This window comes from Salvia miltiorrhiza, chromosome 4 (genome assembly GCF_028751815.1).
Source record: "Salvia miltiorrhiza cultivar Shanhuang (shh) chromosome 4, IMPLAD_Smil_shh, whole genome shotgun sequence".
NCBI lineage: Eukaryota > Viridiplantae > Streptophyta > Magnoliopsida > Lamiales > Lamiaceae > Salvia > Salvia miltiorrhiza.
Window position 1 is genome coordinate 19,856,389 of NC_080390.1, and position 17,819 is coordinate 19,874,207.

Below are 17,819 nucleotides of genomic sequence, written 5' to 3' on the forward strand. Positions count from 1 at the left end.
ATACGAGTTGTTTTAGCGAGTCAGAGTGCGCTAACTTACGCTGAGGCTTTAAACCGAGCGCTAGACATGGAACTGGCAATGCAGCCAGAGAGACCGAGTCAAGGCTCGATTCCACAATCAAACCCGAATGCTCAATCGGGAAATCATCCTTTTGCTGGACAAAGCCAAAAGGGCAAGAGAAAATGGGACGACCGAAATCAAGGTCCCAAGAAGCCGTGGCAGAGTCAGAATGTGCCACCGCAATTTCAGAACAGAGATAAACGACCTTATGTTGGCCCAGCTGCCCCAGCAGCAGTTTTTCAAGGACCGCGAGGATTACCGCCTTGCCCGAAGTGCAATAAACTCCATTTGGGAGAGTGTAAAATGGGACAGAATGCCTGTTACACCTGCGGAAAAGTTGGACACTACTCGAACCAGTGTCCGAATCGTCAGCAAAGTGGGAGCGGAGGACGACCGAACCAATTCCGGCCACAACTCAAAGCAATGGATGGAATCTTACCGCTACCTCCGCCACAACGACAACAACAAGCCTATCGACCGCGTCAGTCAAAAAGACAACCACCAGCCCCGCAGGCAAATCAACAGCATCACCAGAGGGTGTTTGCACTGGATCAGAAGGCACCAGAGAAGAATCAAAGAAATTTGACAGGTATAGGCGAGTTGAAAGGAGTGCCTATAGTAGTTTTGTTTGATACTGGAGCTTCGCATTCTTTTATCTCACATACTTGTGTCGATACCTTAGAATTGAAAGTAGAGCCTGCCCCACAATCTCTAAGAGTAACCACACCTATAGGCAGAACTACTACGGTTTCGCACGTATGCCCTAACTTAGAATTTAAGTTAGAATCGATTAAGCTCGAGGCTAGAAACCTGAGATTGATGCCTATGTGGCACTTGGATATAATTTTGGGAATGGATTGGTTAGAGGAGAATCATGCAAAGATACAATGCAAGGAGAGACGGATATCTTTTCAGCCACCTGGCCAAGAACCCACTTCCTTCATTGGCATTGAGGGAAAATGGAAGAAGACGCCGATCATCTCGGCATTGCAAGCAAGAAAGCTCTTGCGAAGAAAGGATACAACCGCGTACGTTGTATATCTGAACCAGAGAGACGAGTCCAAGGCAAACGTTGATGACGTGCCGATCGTGCGAGAGTTCAAAGACGTTTTTCCTGAGACTTTACCAGGATTACCCCCAGACCGACAACTCGAGTTTACGATTGATTTAGAGCCTGGTGCAGCACCGACGTCGAAAGCACCATACAGAATGGCCCCTGCTGAGTTGCAAGAGTTGAAGCTGCAACTTCAAGAACTTTTAGATATGGGCTTCATTCGACCCAGTGTTTCCCCGTGGGGAGCGCCAGTTCTTTTTGTCAAAAAGAAGGATGGAAGTTTGAGGTTGTGTATCGATTATCGAGAGCTGAACAAAGTGACGTTGAAGAATAAGTATCCGTTACCTCGAATCGATGATCTGTTCGATCAACTACAGGGAGCGAGCACCTTTTCAAAGATTGACTTGAGAACGGGATACCATCAACTGAAAATACGATCGGAAGACGTTCCGAAGACGGCATTTCGTACAAGATACGGACACTATGAGTTTATAGTTATGCCTTTCGGTTTGACGAATGCTCCGGCAGTATTCATGGATCTCATGAATCGCGTTTTTCACGAATACTTAGACAAGTTTGTGTTAGTCTTCATAGACGATATCCTGATTTACTCGAAGAGTAAACGAGAACACGAAGAGCATTTGAGGATCGTGTTGGAAAGTTTACGAGCGGAAAAGCTGTATGCGAAGTTTAGCAAATGCGAGTTTTGGCTTAAAGAAATTAATTTTCTTGGCCATATCGTTTCCGCGAGAGGAATTGAGGTAGACCCAGCGAAAGTTCAAGCGGTACAGGAATGGAGATCGCCAACCACACCGCACGAGATACGCAGTTTTCTGGGATTAGCAGGATATTATCGACGTTTTATAGAGGGCTTTTCAAAAATCGCTAAGCCATTGACGCACCTGCTAAAGAAAGAAGTCAAATTCGTCTGGACGGACGAATGTGAGCGAAATTTTCAAGAGCTGAAGAAGAGGCTCACTATTGCCCCAGTTTTAGCTGTTCCGAAAGCAGACAAAGAGTATGCAGTGTACACTGATGCATCGAAGCATGGTCTAGGTTGTGTACTGATGCAAGAAGGAAAAGTTATAGCGTATGCTTCACGACAACTGCGACCGCACGAGGTGAATTATCCGACGCATGATTTAGAATTAGCAGCCGTAGTGCATGCTTTGAAGATCTGGAGACACCATCTCTATGGAACACGGTGTGAGATATACACTGATCATAAAAGTCTCAAATATTTCTTTGAGCAAAAAGATCTGAACATGCGACAACGAAGATGGTTAGAGTTGGTGAAGGACTACGATTGCGGGATAAATTATCATCCCGGAAAAGCTAACGTTGTAGCTGACGCTTTGAGCAGAAAGAATCAGGGAGAGTTAGGATTTCTCCTTACTCGAGAAGAGAACCTGATCAAGGAATTCGAGAGAATGAATTTGGAGGTAGTAATACCACCACAAACGACAGGAATAGTAATTTCTGCACTGAGCATTACACCTGACTTACGAACGAGAATAGTCACAGCTCAGAGAGAGGATGAGAAGATGGAAAAGTTACGAATGAAGATTCGAACTGAAAAAGTGGAGAATTATCAAGAGGCGGCAGATAATGCCATTTTGTTTGAGGGAAGACTGTGTGTGCCCGATAAAAAGGAGCTGAAGAATGAAATCATGAGTGAAGCTCATGACACCCCTTATACCGCACACCCAGGAAGTACGAAGATGTACCAAGACTTGAGAACGAAGTTTTGGTGGGAAGGAATGAAGCGTGAGATAGCGTCTTTCGTTGAAAGATGTCTAGCCTGTCAGCAAGTGAAAGCGTTACACCAACGACCCTATGGCAAGTTACAGCCATTGGAAATTCCAGAGTGGAAATGGAGTGATATAGCCATGGACTTTGTGACAGGACTGCCAAAGTCAAAAAGAGGAAATACCGCTATTTGGGTAATCATCGATCGATTGACGAAGAGTGCACATTTTGTACCGATTCAGATTACTTATGGATCTGACAAGTTAGCTCAGATTTATATCCGAGAGATAGTGCGATTGCATGGAGTACCGAAGACGATCACATCAGATCGAGACTCGAAGTTTACTTCACGATTTTGGATGAGCATGCAGAAAGAGTTGGGTACTAAATTAAATTTTAGTACAGCGTTTCATCCGCAAACAGATGGACAGTCCGAGAGGACTATTCAGGTTTTGGAGGACATGATCCGAACTGTAGTGCTTGATAGAGGAAGCCAATGGGAGCAAGTTTTACCCCTGATCGAGTTTGCTTACAATAATAGTTTTCAGTTAACTATCAACATGGCCCCATACGAAGCCTTGTATGGAAGAAAGTGTAGATCTCCGCTTTATTGGGATGAAGTTGGAGAGAGAAAGGTACTTGGACCTGACGCGATAGAAGAGATGATCACTATTGTGAGACAGATTCGACAGAGAATAAAAGAGGCACAAGATCGTCAGAAATCTTATGCAGACACCAGAAGGACGGAGATTCATTTTGAAGAGGGAGACAAGGTTTTTCTAAAAGTTTCCCCATCTAGAGGAGTTCACCGTTTTGGAGTGAAAGGAAAACTTAAACCGAGGTATATAGGACCTTATGATGTATTAGAAAAGATAGGCCCTGTAGCCTATAAACTAGCGTTGCCTCCGAGCTTCGCGAACGTCCATGACGTTTTCCATGTTTCTCAATTGAGAAAGTACGTGTTTGATCCAAAACACGTCATTCATCAAGAAGAAGTATCCCTGGAACCAGATTTGAGCTATGAAGAGAGACCTGATGCTATTCTGGACCGGAAGATCCAACAATTGAGGAACAAGTCGATTCCTTTGGTGAAAATCCAATGGAGACATCACGGTCAAGAAGAATCAACATGGGAACTTGAAGAGAAGATGAAAGAGAAGTATCCAGAGCTTTTTCCCGAAGGTGAATAACTCAAATTTCGGGACGAAATTTTTTTTAAGGGGGGTAGGATGTAACACCCCGTACTTTTCCTATGATGTGAGATAGTGTCTTAACACTATTGAGAGAACTGAGATGTCGAGATGCGAGACTTTTTTTTTATGATTAGATAAGACAGATTGTCTTTTAAATAGAGATACGAGTGACTAAACCGAGGATAGAGTTAGAATGATGAGATTCGAGAAATGAGCTGAGATAGAGATGCTGATTGAATTGAGTTGAGATTTTATTTCCGATTACCGGGAATAAATTTAACAGATACTGAGTTATCAGAGTTTGATTGACCTATTAAAGAGAATAGGTATAATGAGTCTGACCTAGAGTCGAGGAAGAAAGAGTGAGAACCTTGATGAAAAGAGTCGGTCCGAGAGATGTCTAGTTTGTTTGCTTTGCCGACTGCTTTGATGTGACATTATGTGAAATTACGTGACTAATCGACTATGTGATTTTCGTGATGTGTGTCACTGTGACCGAGTTATTATGATTTTTATTCGAGACCTTAGCATTTGGAATTTTGATTGAGTTTCCAAAGCAAGTATGGGTTATTTTTATCGAGAAATCGAATGACGCCGGTTTATGAAAATTTTTCCGGGCATAATATTTTTTTTTAATTATTTTTCCTACGAAGAGGAATATTATAATTGAGTGAGTGCACTAATAATAGTGCTATGATCATTATTTTGGTCACATGAATAATTATACTATGGTATTTTATTAATGAGTGACTTTACCATAGTTTTGTGATTTTTATTTAATCACCTTTCACACACTTTATTTTAATCTCCCATACCATATGTTATATGTCTCAATTTTGCTAAGTATGGAATTGAGAGAGTAGAGATTGAGAGTATAGAGGATGAGAGAGTGGAGATGAGAGTGTAGAGATTAGAGAGAGATTAGAGAGAGAGAGAGAAAAGATTAGAGAGAGAAGAGAAAAGATTAGAGAGAGAAGACCATTAATTACCAAATATTGCATAAGATATGCAAGATCAAACTCAATCTTGCAAAAGCCAAACCTCTCTCTCCCTCACTAAATTTTCGGCCATCACCCCTCTCTCCCTCACTACAATTTTCGCCCAACACACATACATACACTCATCTTCTTCACCTCACACTTCCACCATTTTCCTCCATTAGAGCAAACCTTCGAAGCTTCCAACAAAATTACCAAACACCTCACATCACTCTAAAACTTTCCATAAACACTATCTATCCTAAATTGATCAAGAAAATCCTTGAAGAAGAAGCTCCAAAGTAGAGTGAGAAAGTGAGAAACTTTGGTAAGAACTTGGGTGAGTAACCATGTCTTTCCTAAAATCTTGTTTGAAAGATGTTATGTAAGTGTATTCTTGAAAGATGAGCAAGAAAATCACCCCTCCCTTTTCTTTTCCAAATTTTCGAAAAAAAGGGTCCTCACCCCTTTCAAAATTTTTCTTTTTCTTTTCTTGTTTGGGGGTGAAAAATGAGAGTTATGTGATGTATATTGATGTTTGATATATGTTGTGAAATATGTGTCATGAGATGTGAAACTTTGATGGAAGTTAGTTTACCCCAAAAATGGTAACTTTTGAGTTAATGAGTTAAATGATAAATTGATGATGTAAATGAGTTTATGAGGTGTAGATGATGATGATTGATGGATTAATTTGAGTATATGATGTCAATTGGGGTTTTTGATGTGGGTTAGTTTACTAAAATTAGGGATATGTGTATATATGCCCTTATTGGTGAATTGATGGTTTTGATGTGAAAATAATTGGTTAAAAATGAAAGATCTATGAGTTGATTAAAGATTTGTATGTGTTTGTAAAAATTTCAAAGAGTTAGTTAGTAAAAATTAGGACTTTTTAGTCTATGTGTTATTTAAGTGATTTTGCTTGAGATATATGTTTTTAAGCATGATAGTAGTGTCTTTGTATTTTTGATTAAGTCTATTGTAGGCTAAATAAAATTTTGGCTTAGTTTAGTTTGTATGATTTTTGAGTTTTTATATGAGGTGAGTTTGATGCTTGATAAAATAAGGTTCAATTTGCTCTATGATCATTATGAGAATTTTATCCATGTTTTGCTAAGAGTTTTATGTTGATACATGGATTTTCATAAAAATGTAATAAATATAGTTTTTATGATAAAAAGAGAGTAAATATGAGAATAATGAGTTATATGATGTAAATGATCGTATTTGAGTATTTGAGAAATTTCGAGCATGAAATTGAGAAGGAATTTGTTAGATATGTTCGTTGAAGTGTTTTCTATGAGATTTGAGTGGATGATGAAAGAAAAGAGTCGAGATTGAGTATTACGAGTATTTTGATGTATTTGAATGTTTTTAAGTGCTTTAAGTGCTTAAAATGAGTTTTGATGTGTTTGCTTTGTATAATTGTTGAGTTGAGCATGTTTACTTGTGTGTATGTTTCGGAGTCGTTTTTCACGACCCACTGACCTACTGTTTTCGAGGGGTTCTTGATACCCAAACGCCCTGAAACTTTTATGGTAGGTATATTTGAGAGTCTTGAGCACACCGGTAAAATTTCAAGTCATTTGGACTTCGTTTGATATTTTTATAAAATGTAAAACTAAGACTGCTACATTCTGCCGAATTGTTCGGTGAGTAGCCAATAGAGTCATCGTTTCCAGTAGCTTTCCTTAGCATTCTGGAACCCAAATTTTTATGGTTGAGACCTGAGTGTCTTAGCTAAGTACCCACAAAATTTCAGACCGTTTTGACAACGTTTACTATTGTTCAAAAATCAAACTTTTCGGTTGCTAAAAACTGCCGATTATGGTAGACTGTAGTAAAACAGTCATATCTCCTAAAATACTTGGAGTTTTTGATCCTACTTTTTTTTAAATGAAACTAGACTCGAAGAGGTTTCTTTTGGTATGAGTTACGACCCCAGGAGAGTTCTGTACAGAGTCTGGTGAGGTTTTAAAGTTGAGTCAGTGCAGAGTAAAGCTTGTTTTCGACTTGTCTATGTGTGTTTTAATATGCCTAAGTGTTTATACTTGTTTATGTGCTTGTTTGCTATAAGTTTGAGTCGAGTTGAGAGTTAAGTCGAAAATTGGACGTGTGAATCCTTAGAAGCCAAGTATACCTAGGGATTGAGTTTTAACGGGTAAATAGACGTTGAGTGAGAAGTTAGAGTAAAGTTGAGATTGGATTTAGAATTTGAGTTTCTGACTAAGGTTTGTTTTATCACATGAACCTTCGATGACGATGACGATGTGATGATGACGTATGAAGGCCCGAGCGAGACGAAGAAGTAAGTTGCCTGATTTCTTTCCAGAATAAGCGAAGGACTTCAGGTGGGCAATATTTTGAGTATACAATTATTATCCGAGCTTTCTAAAATGATTTAATGATATAATGATGTTATGAGATTAACAAATGTTTTGAGATAAATGATATTTGAGAACTGTTTGACTTGCCAATTTTTGATGTTGAGCTTGTGTGTTACCCTCTACTGATGAGACGAATTCGGTCCTGCCACAAGCGGGATTTTGTGCACAGAGGTGACTGTGAGCCGTCTTCGGGTCGGCCGGTCACGGTACTTGAGAGGGAGGCCTACTTCTCAGTACCTTAATTATGATGATGAGTTGTAGATGCGGTACATACATGACGTATACTTTGTCTGCAGACACTTATTTTTGATGTTGATTATGAAAACTGCATGCACAGATTCTTTTAATGCTAATTTATTTCTGTGTGTTGCTGAGATGTGGCAAGTTCCAAACCTATAGCTCTAAGAGCACCTTTCTTGTTTTTCGGCATTTGCCCACTGAGTATTATGTACTCACGCCCTGCATGTATTTCTAAATGTGCAGGCTAAGCTGGGAGTGAGATTGGACTGGTGCTGATGGGGGAGAGTTTCAAATGATGTAAATTAAATTACTATTTTGCCTCTATGATAATAGAGTCTTGATGTTTGAATTACTTAGTTTCTTTTGAGATCAAGCAATACACTCACGGTTATGTGTCTTCATACATATAATCGGTTCGCCTTTTGCTGCGATACTCTGCAAATTATGCTTCCTTATGAAAAATGAACTATACGCGTTTTGTTTTTGTTCGTGAAATTCCTGATAATTAAAAAGTTATGACAATGTTGACGATTTTACCCTTGGGCTAATTTTATAAGTTTTTCCTTAGCATGCTTTTACGTGAGCTTCCGCATGACGTTCACCTAGTTCTTCTTATCTTTTATTCTTTAAAAATAGTCGTATCGATACTCGTACCCCACTATTACTAGTGTCGGGTCTGCGGGCTGCGACAAAACTTCCTTCGGATCACTATGGAAGTTGCCATGCAAAGTAGGATTCTAATGGAAATAGAATTCCAAAGGTAATAGAATCGTGTGAAATAAGGCAACTCTCCAGCTGGACGCTCGCTCCGTAAAATCTCCTACTCTTGCCGAATTCGCGGCTCTCGCCAGAGGAACGGATGTCTCTCGGGAAACGGGTCACGCCCGAGAAATGACGAATTCTCTGCTATCGCCAGAGGATTGGTATCGCCAGAGGAAAGAGTGATATCTCTGGTACTTCATCAGCGGAATGGGTCGCCAGCGAAATGGTGGCCTTCTCCAGAGAAATGGTGACCCCTCTGGAATTGAGGACTTGACTTCTCTGACGCTGGCACTTCTCGGCAGAGGAATAGGTGATTCCTCTGCTCTGGCTTCTCGATTCCACTGCACTGAAGGTTCGATTCCTCTGACTTCTCTAGAGAAATGGTCTCGCCTCTGGCATTGATATCTTTGGCCTCGCGACTCCTCTGGCGAGTTGATTTCTCTGATGCCAGAGGAACGGTGATTTCTCTGGCGAGACTTCTCTGCATTCCGCGGATTTCTCTGGACTGGCTTTTGACTTCTCTGGTCTTCCAGAGGAATGATGATTTCGCTGCTCTGCAGACCAAAACACCTAAAAATCGCGAAAAACATCCAAAATTGCATTCTTTCATCTGGTAAGCCTAAATCTCCTGCAAAGCATAGAATACACCATAAAACGCACCAAATTCCAGAAGATTATCCTAAAACACGCACATACAAACCCCTAAAAATAGTGTAAATTAAGCATAAATCAACTCCCCCACACTTAGCCTTTTGCTTGTCCTCAAGCAAAATCTATATGAATCCTAGGAAGAGATCGATTTCAACAACGTTTATTTCCATCCAATCATTCACAAAGTCAATTCAAAACTTTACAATCAACATACATCTCTCGGTCATGCAAGTAACTCAAAGTTTAAGAAGCAACAAAAGAGTAATGCAAGTAATTCGATCAGACCCAATTCTCCGCTAGAAGTGAATTCCCTAATGTGATCGCCTTTATAATCAATATCACCATTTTTCACACTTTGTGTGCTTGAGATTTTCGACAGTTGAGCCATAATTCATGAAAGAAAACCATTTGGATGTAATCCAAAGTCTTTTCACGTGGTTTCCCATGCTCATAGTTAGACTAGAGGAGCAGAGACTCAGAGCTATCACATTATAGAACAGGCCAGATGTTTCAGAGCTGGCAATTTTGAAGTTGGCAATTCGTCCAACATTTTTTTCACATTTCACAGATAAGATACGATCGTAGGCAATCACAATGACAACACTCCTTCTAGCATCTACCGGACAAATCACGTTTTACTAACTTACAAAAGTGTTGCAACAAAACTCATAATTCTTTGCACAATCAAGAAACATATATCAAAGGTAAAACAAGAATATCCTCCATTCATTCACAAACCCGAAATTCACATCGAAAACCATCTTCTCTTCCACAAATTCATAAAAATTAGCCAGATTCTAGACTAAAAACTAAGCATAGAAAAATCAATTTCGCCCAATTTTGAAAAATATAAGCACAAAACACCACTTCCCCCACACTTAAAGTATGCCATGTCCTCAGGGCATAAAAGGAATATGAAAAGTGTAGAAAACGTCCCTGATTATCGGCAATGAAAAACTGAATCATCGGGCCAAGTGGTGAAGAAGAGGGTTTGCGGTCTGTTTCAGAGGTGAGAGTGACTTCTCTGGCGGCGCAGCGCGGATAAGCATATCGCTGGCAGAGCAGCGCTTAATTTGGCACCAGAAATCTGGCAGAGAACACCTGCCCCCAAACTAAACAAAGAAACAAAAGAAACAAAACAAAACACAACGAAACTAAAAGGAAGGAAAACAAAACAAAGAAAAAATAGTTGGGTTACCTCCCAACAAGTGCTTAATTTAACGTCTAGAGCTCGACGATACCTTAAATCACGGATCAACGAAGTTGACCACTTCCACGTCGCGGTCCAACTCTTCTTTGAAATATGGTTTGAGGCGATGGCCATTAACAGTGAAAGTAGACCCATTCGACGCAAGCAACTCATAGGTCCCATTCCAATTGCTCTTGTGAACCACGTAAGGACCTCTCCATCTAGACTGCAGCTTGCCAGGAAATAGACGAAGCTTAGAATCATACAAGAGTACCTCATGTCCCGGCTTGAATTCCTTTGTGCGAATGTTCAAATCATGGAACTTCTTCGCCCTTTCCTTGTAGATCCGGGAACTCTCGTAAGCTTCATTCCTCCACTCATCTAACTCCGTCAGCATATCTCGCCTTGTATGACCGGCCTCCTTGAACTCCAAATTGATTCTCCTCGTCGCCCAATATGCCTTGTGCTCTATCTCAACAGGTAAATGACATGACTTGCCAAAGGCAAGTTGGTAGGGAGACATACCAATCGGAGTTTTGTAGGCAGTGCGATATGCCCAAAGAGCATCATCCAAGTGCTTCGCCCAATCCTTCTTGTTGGCGATGCTCTTCTCCAGAATTTGCTTGATCTCTCTATTCGCCAACTCTGCTTGACCATTAGCTTGAGGATGATATGGAGTCGTCACCTTGTGCTTTACTCCATACTTTGCCAACACGCTTGCTAGTAACTTGTTGTTGAAATGCGACCCCCCATCACTAAGCAACGCCCTCGGTGCTCCGAACCGAGTCAAAATATTCTTTTGCAAGAATTTAATGACTACTTTAGAATCATTGGTGGTAGTTGGGATCGCCTCCACCCATCTAGACACATACTCCACCGCAAGCAATATATAGGAGAAACCACATGAAGGAGGGAAAGGACCCATGAAGTCAATTCCCCACACATCAAATAACTCCACCTCTACAATGATGTTCTGTGGCATCTCATCCCTCTTTGTAATGTTGCCCATGCGCTGGCATCGATCACAAGACTTCACGAAAGCATGGCAATCTGCGAAAATTGAAGGCCAATAAAATCCACTATGATTTACCTTCATGGCAGTACGGTTGGCAGCGAAGTGACCTCCACTCGGTGAGCTATGGCACTCCTCAATGATCTTTGGCCATTCATGCTCTCTAACGCATCGTCGAATAAAGCCATCGGCGCACCTCCGGTATAAGTAAGGGTCCTCCCAATAATAGAACTTGACATCATGGAGGAACTTCTTCTTTTGATAGTGCGACAATCCCTCAGGAAGAGCTCCAATAACCAAGTAATTGCTATACTTTGCATACCAAGGATCCTTAAATAAAACAGACCTCGCCAGCGGGATGACAAATTTCTTTAGCGAGGCGGCCAGAGGAATGATGGAGTTCTCTAGCAATGCAGCCAGAGGAAAAACTGAATTCTCTGGCGATGCAGTCCAAAGCTGCTCATCGGGGAAAAACTCATTGATGGCTATCTTCGGATTATCCCCTTCGATCGGATTCTCCAATCGAGATAAGTGGTCGGCTACCACATTCTCACACCCCTTTCGATCACGAATCTCCATATCAAATTCTTGAAGCAACAAGATCCATCGAATCAAACGGGGCTTGGAGTCCTTCTTTGTGAACAAGTAGCGGATGGCGGCATGATCAGTGTAGACAATTGAATGAGTTCCAATCAAATAAGAACGGAACTTGTCAAATGCATACACCACAGCTAGCAGCTCCTTCTCCGTGGTTGTGTAATTCCTCTGAGCAGAATCCAGAGTTTTACTAGTGTAGTAAATTACCTTGAATAACTTGTCTCTCTTTTGCCCCAACACAGCTCCCACGGCCCAATCGCTAGCATCGCACATCAACTCAAATGGAGCACTCCAATCCGGCGTGATCAACACTGGCGTAGAGATCAGCGCAGCTTTCAACTTTTCAAAAGAAGCGCGGCATTCATTGGTGAAGTCAAACTTCACATCCTTCTCTAGTAAAGCACAGAGTGGCTTGGACAGTTTGGAGAAGTCTTTGATGAAACGCCTATAAAATCCTGCATGCCCAAGAAAACTTCGCACTGATTTCACGGAAGTAGGTGGCGGCAACTTTTCAATGGCCACGATCTTAGCACGATCCACCTCCAATCCTTGTACAGAGACTCTATGCCCCAAAACAATACCCTCACGGACCATGAAGTGGCACTTTTCCCAATTTAGCACGAGTGCTGTCTCCTCACAGCGCTGCAATACTTGAGCAAGATTGTCCAGACAATTATCAAAGGAAGATCCAAAGACAGAGAAATCGTCCATGAATACCTCCATGATATTTTCAATCAACCCATGGAAAATCGCCATCATGCAGCGGTGGAAAGTGGCAGGAGCATTGCAAAGACCAAAAGATATCCTCCTAACAGCAAAAACGCCATAGGGACAAGTAAACGCGGTCTTATGCTGATCCTCTGGGGCTATCATAATTTGATTGTAGCCCGAGTACCCATCCAGAAAACAGTAATATTCGTATCCTGCCAATCGGTCAAGCATCTGATCAATAAATGGCAAAGGAAAGTGATCCTTACGTGTGGCTGCATTCAAAGCTCGGTAATCAATGCACACGCGCCATCCTGTGACCAGCCTCGTAGCTATGAGTTCATCTTTTTCATTTTTAACTACTGTCATGCCTCCCTTCTTAGAGACAACTTGAGTGGGACTCACCCACTCACTATCAGAGATGGCATAGATAATGCCGGCATCCAACCACTTCAGCACCTCCTTCCTCACAACTTCTTGCATCGCTGGATTTAGTCGTCGCTGGGGTTGCACCTTTGGCTTGTATTCTTGCTCCAATAGAATACGATGCATGCAAATAGAAGGACTAATTCCTCTGATGTCAGAAATAGACCATCCTATAGCTGACTTGTATTTTCTTAAAACTCGCATCAACTTCTCCAACTCCAACGGAGATAGATAGGCAGATACAATAACCGGAAAAGTTTCATTCTCACCCAAGAATTGGTACTTCAAATGCTCAGGGAGCGGTTTCAGCTCAAGTTTGGGTGTGGCCGTAGCTCTGTCTGATTCCGCTGTTCTAGCAGACCCTTCTGCTCTGGCGGGTCCCTCTGCTCTGGCGGATCCCTCTGACCCTGATTTCGCTGGCGATGCTGATTCCGCTGGAGATGATTCCTCTGGCCTGGCTGATTCCTCTGGCGCAGGGAATTCTTTGTCCACCAACTTTCTCCCCCCATCAACAGGTTTGCGAATATCCATGTAAGGTACAGGATCGATGGGATGTCTCTCTATAGCCTCTAGCTCTGCAATATAATCTAAGATTTCATCACACGCCTCGTCTAGATTGGAATAAGGGTATAATGGCTGTGTGATGCACTCCTCCAAAGGATCGTCTACAGCTGCAGGGAAATCCACCACAGTATCAATTGAATTACAATCCTCAACTTGTGGCTCGGCTGGTTTTTTCATCGCATCATAGATGGATAATGTCATTTTTTCATCATTGACGCGGAAAGTGAGATCTCCATCCTGCACATCAATAAGAGCACGGCCGGTAGCTAGGAATGGACGTCCCAAAATCAGTGGAGTATTCTTGTCCTCCGGCATGTCCAACACTACGAAATCTGCAGGAAAGATAAACTGCTCCACCTGCACTAGAACATCTTCCACAACTCCCTTGGGATATGTGATGGAGCGATCGGCCATCTGCAGTGCAATAGAGGTAGGCTTGATATTTCCGATCTCCAACCGGTTAAAAATAGAGAGAGGAATCAAATTGATGCTTGCCCCTAAGTCACAAAGAACGCGGGAGAAATTCTGCCCTCCAATCACACAAGCTATAGTAAAGCTGCCAGGATCCTTTTGCTTCAATGGTAGCTTCCTTTGTAGCACTGCACTGCATTCCTCGGAGAGATTAATCATCTCATATTTCCCCAACTTCCTCTTGTTGGAGACTGCATCCTTGAGGAACTTGGCATAACCTGGCATATCTCGTAAAGCATCAAGTAAGGGAATGTTGATGTTAAGCTTTGAAAACATTTCCATGAACTTGGCTAACTTCTGATCCATTTTCGGTTTTGCCAGGCTATTCGGGAAGGGTGCTACAGGTTTATACTCTGGCCTGGGAAACGTAGGAGTAAGATTAGGCTTCTTAGCATCAGAGGTTTTCGACGATGCCTTAGAAGTTGACGGTGACTCGCGCACAATCGTCTCCAAGTCATCCTCCTCAACAATCTCGACATTTGTCTCCTTTCCATTCTTGCCGTCCCGCTGCTCTGCAGAGGAATGGTGATTCCTCTGCTCTGGCTGGCTCCTCTGCTCTGGCCGAGCCCTCTGCTCTGGCCTATCCCTCTGCTCCGGATGATTCTGATACTAGGTCCCGCTTCTCAAGTGAATTGCATTACACTGATTTTTGGGATTAATTTCAGTGTTGCTGGGAAAGTGGCCCGGCTTGTGCTGTGCAGCTGCTTGGTTAGCCATTTGTCCAACTTGATTCTCTAACATCTGCACCTGTTTAGAAAGTGCTGACACATTTTACTCCATGTTGAACATTTTGGTTCCCAAGTTTGCCGAGTTTGTCTCCATCCCGGTGACCTTCACCAATACTTGCTTCATCATTTCCTCCATTGAATCTTTCTTTGGCTCATTGATGACTCCCCCACTAGAAACAGAAAATCCAGGTGGAGGTTGCAAAGCATTGTTGGGATTTGAATAGGAAAAATTCGGATGGTTCCTATTATTTGGATGATACGGTGGATTGCCGCCCTGATGTCCTTGATAGTTTGATCTATTAAGTTGGTACTGCCGCTGGACATAATTAGCGTCTTCCAGTTGCGACACATCAGGTAAACTTGGCTGCTGAGGAATTTTAGCTAGTAGTGTCTTCCTCTCCATCTCGTACTGCTTTTGAAGAGCTTCATATTTCTCCTTAAAATCATTTCTCTCCTCATTCACAGCTGCAATTCTTCTCGTGGAATTTCTGTCATTCGGCCATTGATAACTGTTGGAGGCCATCTCTTCTATCACACGATATGCCTCCTTTGTATTTCTATGGAGAAGACATCCACCTGCAGTGGCATCCACCATACTTTTTGTCAGACCAGTCAAACCATTATAAAAGTGAATGATTTGCTGATCCTCTGTGAAACCATGTTGCGGGCAGTTCCTGAGCAGCTCGCGAAATCTTTCCCAGGCATCATGAATGGTCTCATCTCCTAGCTGGGAAAAGTGAGAAATCTCTGCAATGATTTTCTGAGCTTTAGAGGCAGGAAAGTATTTTGCTAAGAAAGCTCTACACAAATCCTCCCATCCAGTAATAGCACCTCTGTCCAGACTCTTGAACCACTCCTTCGCTCTGTCCCTGAGAGAGAATCCAAACATCTTCATTCTGATGGCATCAGGTGGCACTCCATTCTGCTTAATAGTGTCGCAGATATCTAGGAACTGGGTAATGTGAGCATGCGGATTTTCAGAAGCCGTTCCACTAAACTGCTCAGCTTGCACCATGTTTATCAATCCCGGCTTCAGCTCGAATGTGTTGGCTTGCACAGTTGGTCCCCATTTGCCTCCTTGAAATTGATCAACTCGAGGCTGATACATGTGATTCAGTGGTGGCTCTGGTGGAGGAGCCCGGTTGCGCTCTCTTTCTTCATCTAGTTGCCTCTGAAGGTTTGTCACGACTTGCACAAGAGTTGGAAGGTCCATGTTATTCTCTTCCATTGCTAGCTTTTTCTTTTCGCGGTTGTCTCTTTTGTATCGCTTTTCAATTTCCAAGTTCAAAGGCACTAGATGTTCCTTTCCTTTGGATCTCGTGATCATACACGCCTGAGACAACAAAAAAAAAATGGAAATTTTAAAAACTAAAAATAAAATAAAATTAAAACTTATAACGCCTAAAATAATCCTTAAGTCTAATCAGAAATATTAAAGTTAATTCTACACAGTCCCCGGCAACGGCGCCAAAAAGTTGATCACTAAATTATTAGCAACAAATTACCGCAACTAACACGGTGCAATTGCAGCACAAAATCAGTAACCGAGTATCGTATCCACAGGGACTATTATAACGAATTACTCTAAGTAATCCTAATTAAACTATAGTAATATTCAGGCAACGAAAGGGAGAGATTGGTTGACGTAAATTAAAACGCAAATAGAAACTAATAAAAAAATACGTAGATAAATTCAAATATGGAAAACTCTGACCCTAGGGATGTATTTTCACCAATCAACTACATGCATTCAACCTATTGATTCAATTACCAATTTTAATCCAACCCTGATGAAAGATCACTATATTATTCACAAGCGTCTCTAACGACCACCTATGAACGTAGATTAATTAATCCCTTTTCACATTCAAGACTCCAAGGAATAAATTAACTCCCAATAGCACATAAAGAATAGCTTCCTATAGCTTCACCTATCGCATTCAAGACTCAAGGCTAACACTATATCATGCATTCCTGAATCGGCTGAACAATTATCGCATTCAAGACTCAAACTGAACAGCTAGACATGTAAATCATTGATCAGATAATTCACAAGAGATTAAGCACCAGGAATCATGAATCATAAGTTGGAGGGCAAATTGATATCAATAAATCAAAAACACATAATTAATCAGATATATACAAACCCTAGGTTCATATTAAAAGACTAGCCAGACATAGTAAAATCAAACATAAATATAATTAAATTGAACGCAATTGTAAAAACTGAATTGTATAAAAACTGAATAAAAACTGAAGTAGCGACTTGAATCTTCAATCTTGATCCAAGCCTTGAAAACTAGAAAGCAATAAAATTCTAAAGCTAAAAACTAAAGTATGAATGCTAAGGTTTCCAGGGTGTCTGCCGTCTGATTCCCTGCCTTAGGTCAAAAGAGGACCTATTTATAGGCTTCAAACTTCCTTCGGATCACTATGGAAGTTGCCATGCAAAGTAGGATTCTAATGGAAATAGAATTCCAAAGGTAATAGAATCGTGTGAAATAAGGCAACTCTCCAGCTGGACGCTCGCTCCGTAAAATCTCCTACTCTTGCCGAATTCGCGGCTCTCGCCAGAGGAACGGATGTCTCTCGGGAAACGGGTCGCGCCCGAGAAATGACGAATTCTCTGCTATCGCCAGAGGATTGGTATCGCCAGAGGAAAGAGTGATATCTCTGGTACTTCATCAGCGGAATGGGTCGCCAGCGAAATGGTGGCCTTCTCCAGAGAAATGGTGACCCCTCTGGAATTGAGGACTTGACTTCTCTGACGCTGGCACTTGTCGGCAGAGGAATAGGTGATTCCTCTGCTCTGGCTTCTCGATTCCGCTGCACTGAAGGTTCGATTCCTCTGACTTCTCTAGAGAAATGGTCTCGCCTCTGGCATTGATATCTCTGGCCTCGCGACTCCTCTGGCGAGTTGATTTCTCTGATGCCAGAGGAACGGTGATTTCTCTGGCGAGACTTCTCTGCATTCCGCGGATTTCTCTGGACTGGCTTTTGACTTCTCTGGTCTTCCTAGAGGAATGATGATTTCGCTGCTCTGCAGAC

At 41.9% G+C, this 17,819-nt stretch overlaps 1 protein-coding gene, 1 long non-coding RNA gene and 1 other non-coding gene across 3 annotated transcripts; 2 read left to right on the forward strand and 1 right to left on the reverse strand.

The window, feature by feature from the left end:
- Window positions 1–6,786: 6,786 nt before the first annotated feature.
- LOC131023714 (uncharacterized) lies at window positions 6,787–8,147 on the forward strand. The gene is made up of 2 exons (XR_009101504.1): window positions 6,787–7,387; window positions 7,907–8,147. It is a non-coding gene; the product is annotated as an uncharacterized LOC131023714 (long non-coding RNA).
- A 2,176-nt stretch (window positions 8,148–10,323) lies between these two features.
- On the reverse strand, window positions 10,324–10,662 carry LOC131023119 (uncharacterized). Its single transcript, XM_057952662.1, has one exon. The coding sequence runs from the start codon at window positions 10,660–10,662 to the stop codon at window positions 10,324–10,326; it is 339 nt and encodes a 112-aa protein (XP_057808645.1).
- A 4,762-nt stretch (window positions 10,663–15,424) lies between these two features.
- LOC131024042 (small nucleolar RNA R71) lies at window positions 15,425–15,531 on the forward strand. The gene has a single exon (XR_009101637.1). It is a non-coding gene; the product is annotated as a small nucleolar RNA R71 (small nucleolar RNA).
- Window positions 15,532–17,819: the final 2,288 nt, after the last annotated feature.

Bases quoted from the DNA above. Each gene is read 5' to 3' on its own strand.
- LOC131023119 (XM_057952662.1), bottom strand. From the start codon at position 10,662: ATGCTGACGGAGTTAGATGAGTGGAGGAATGAAGCTTACGAGAGTTCC.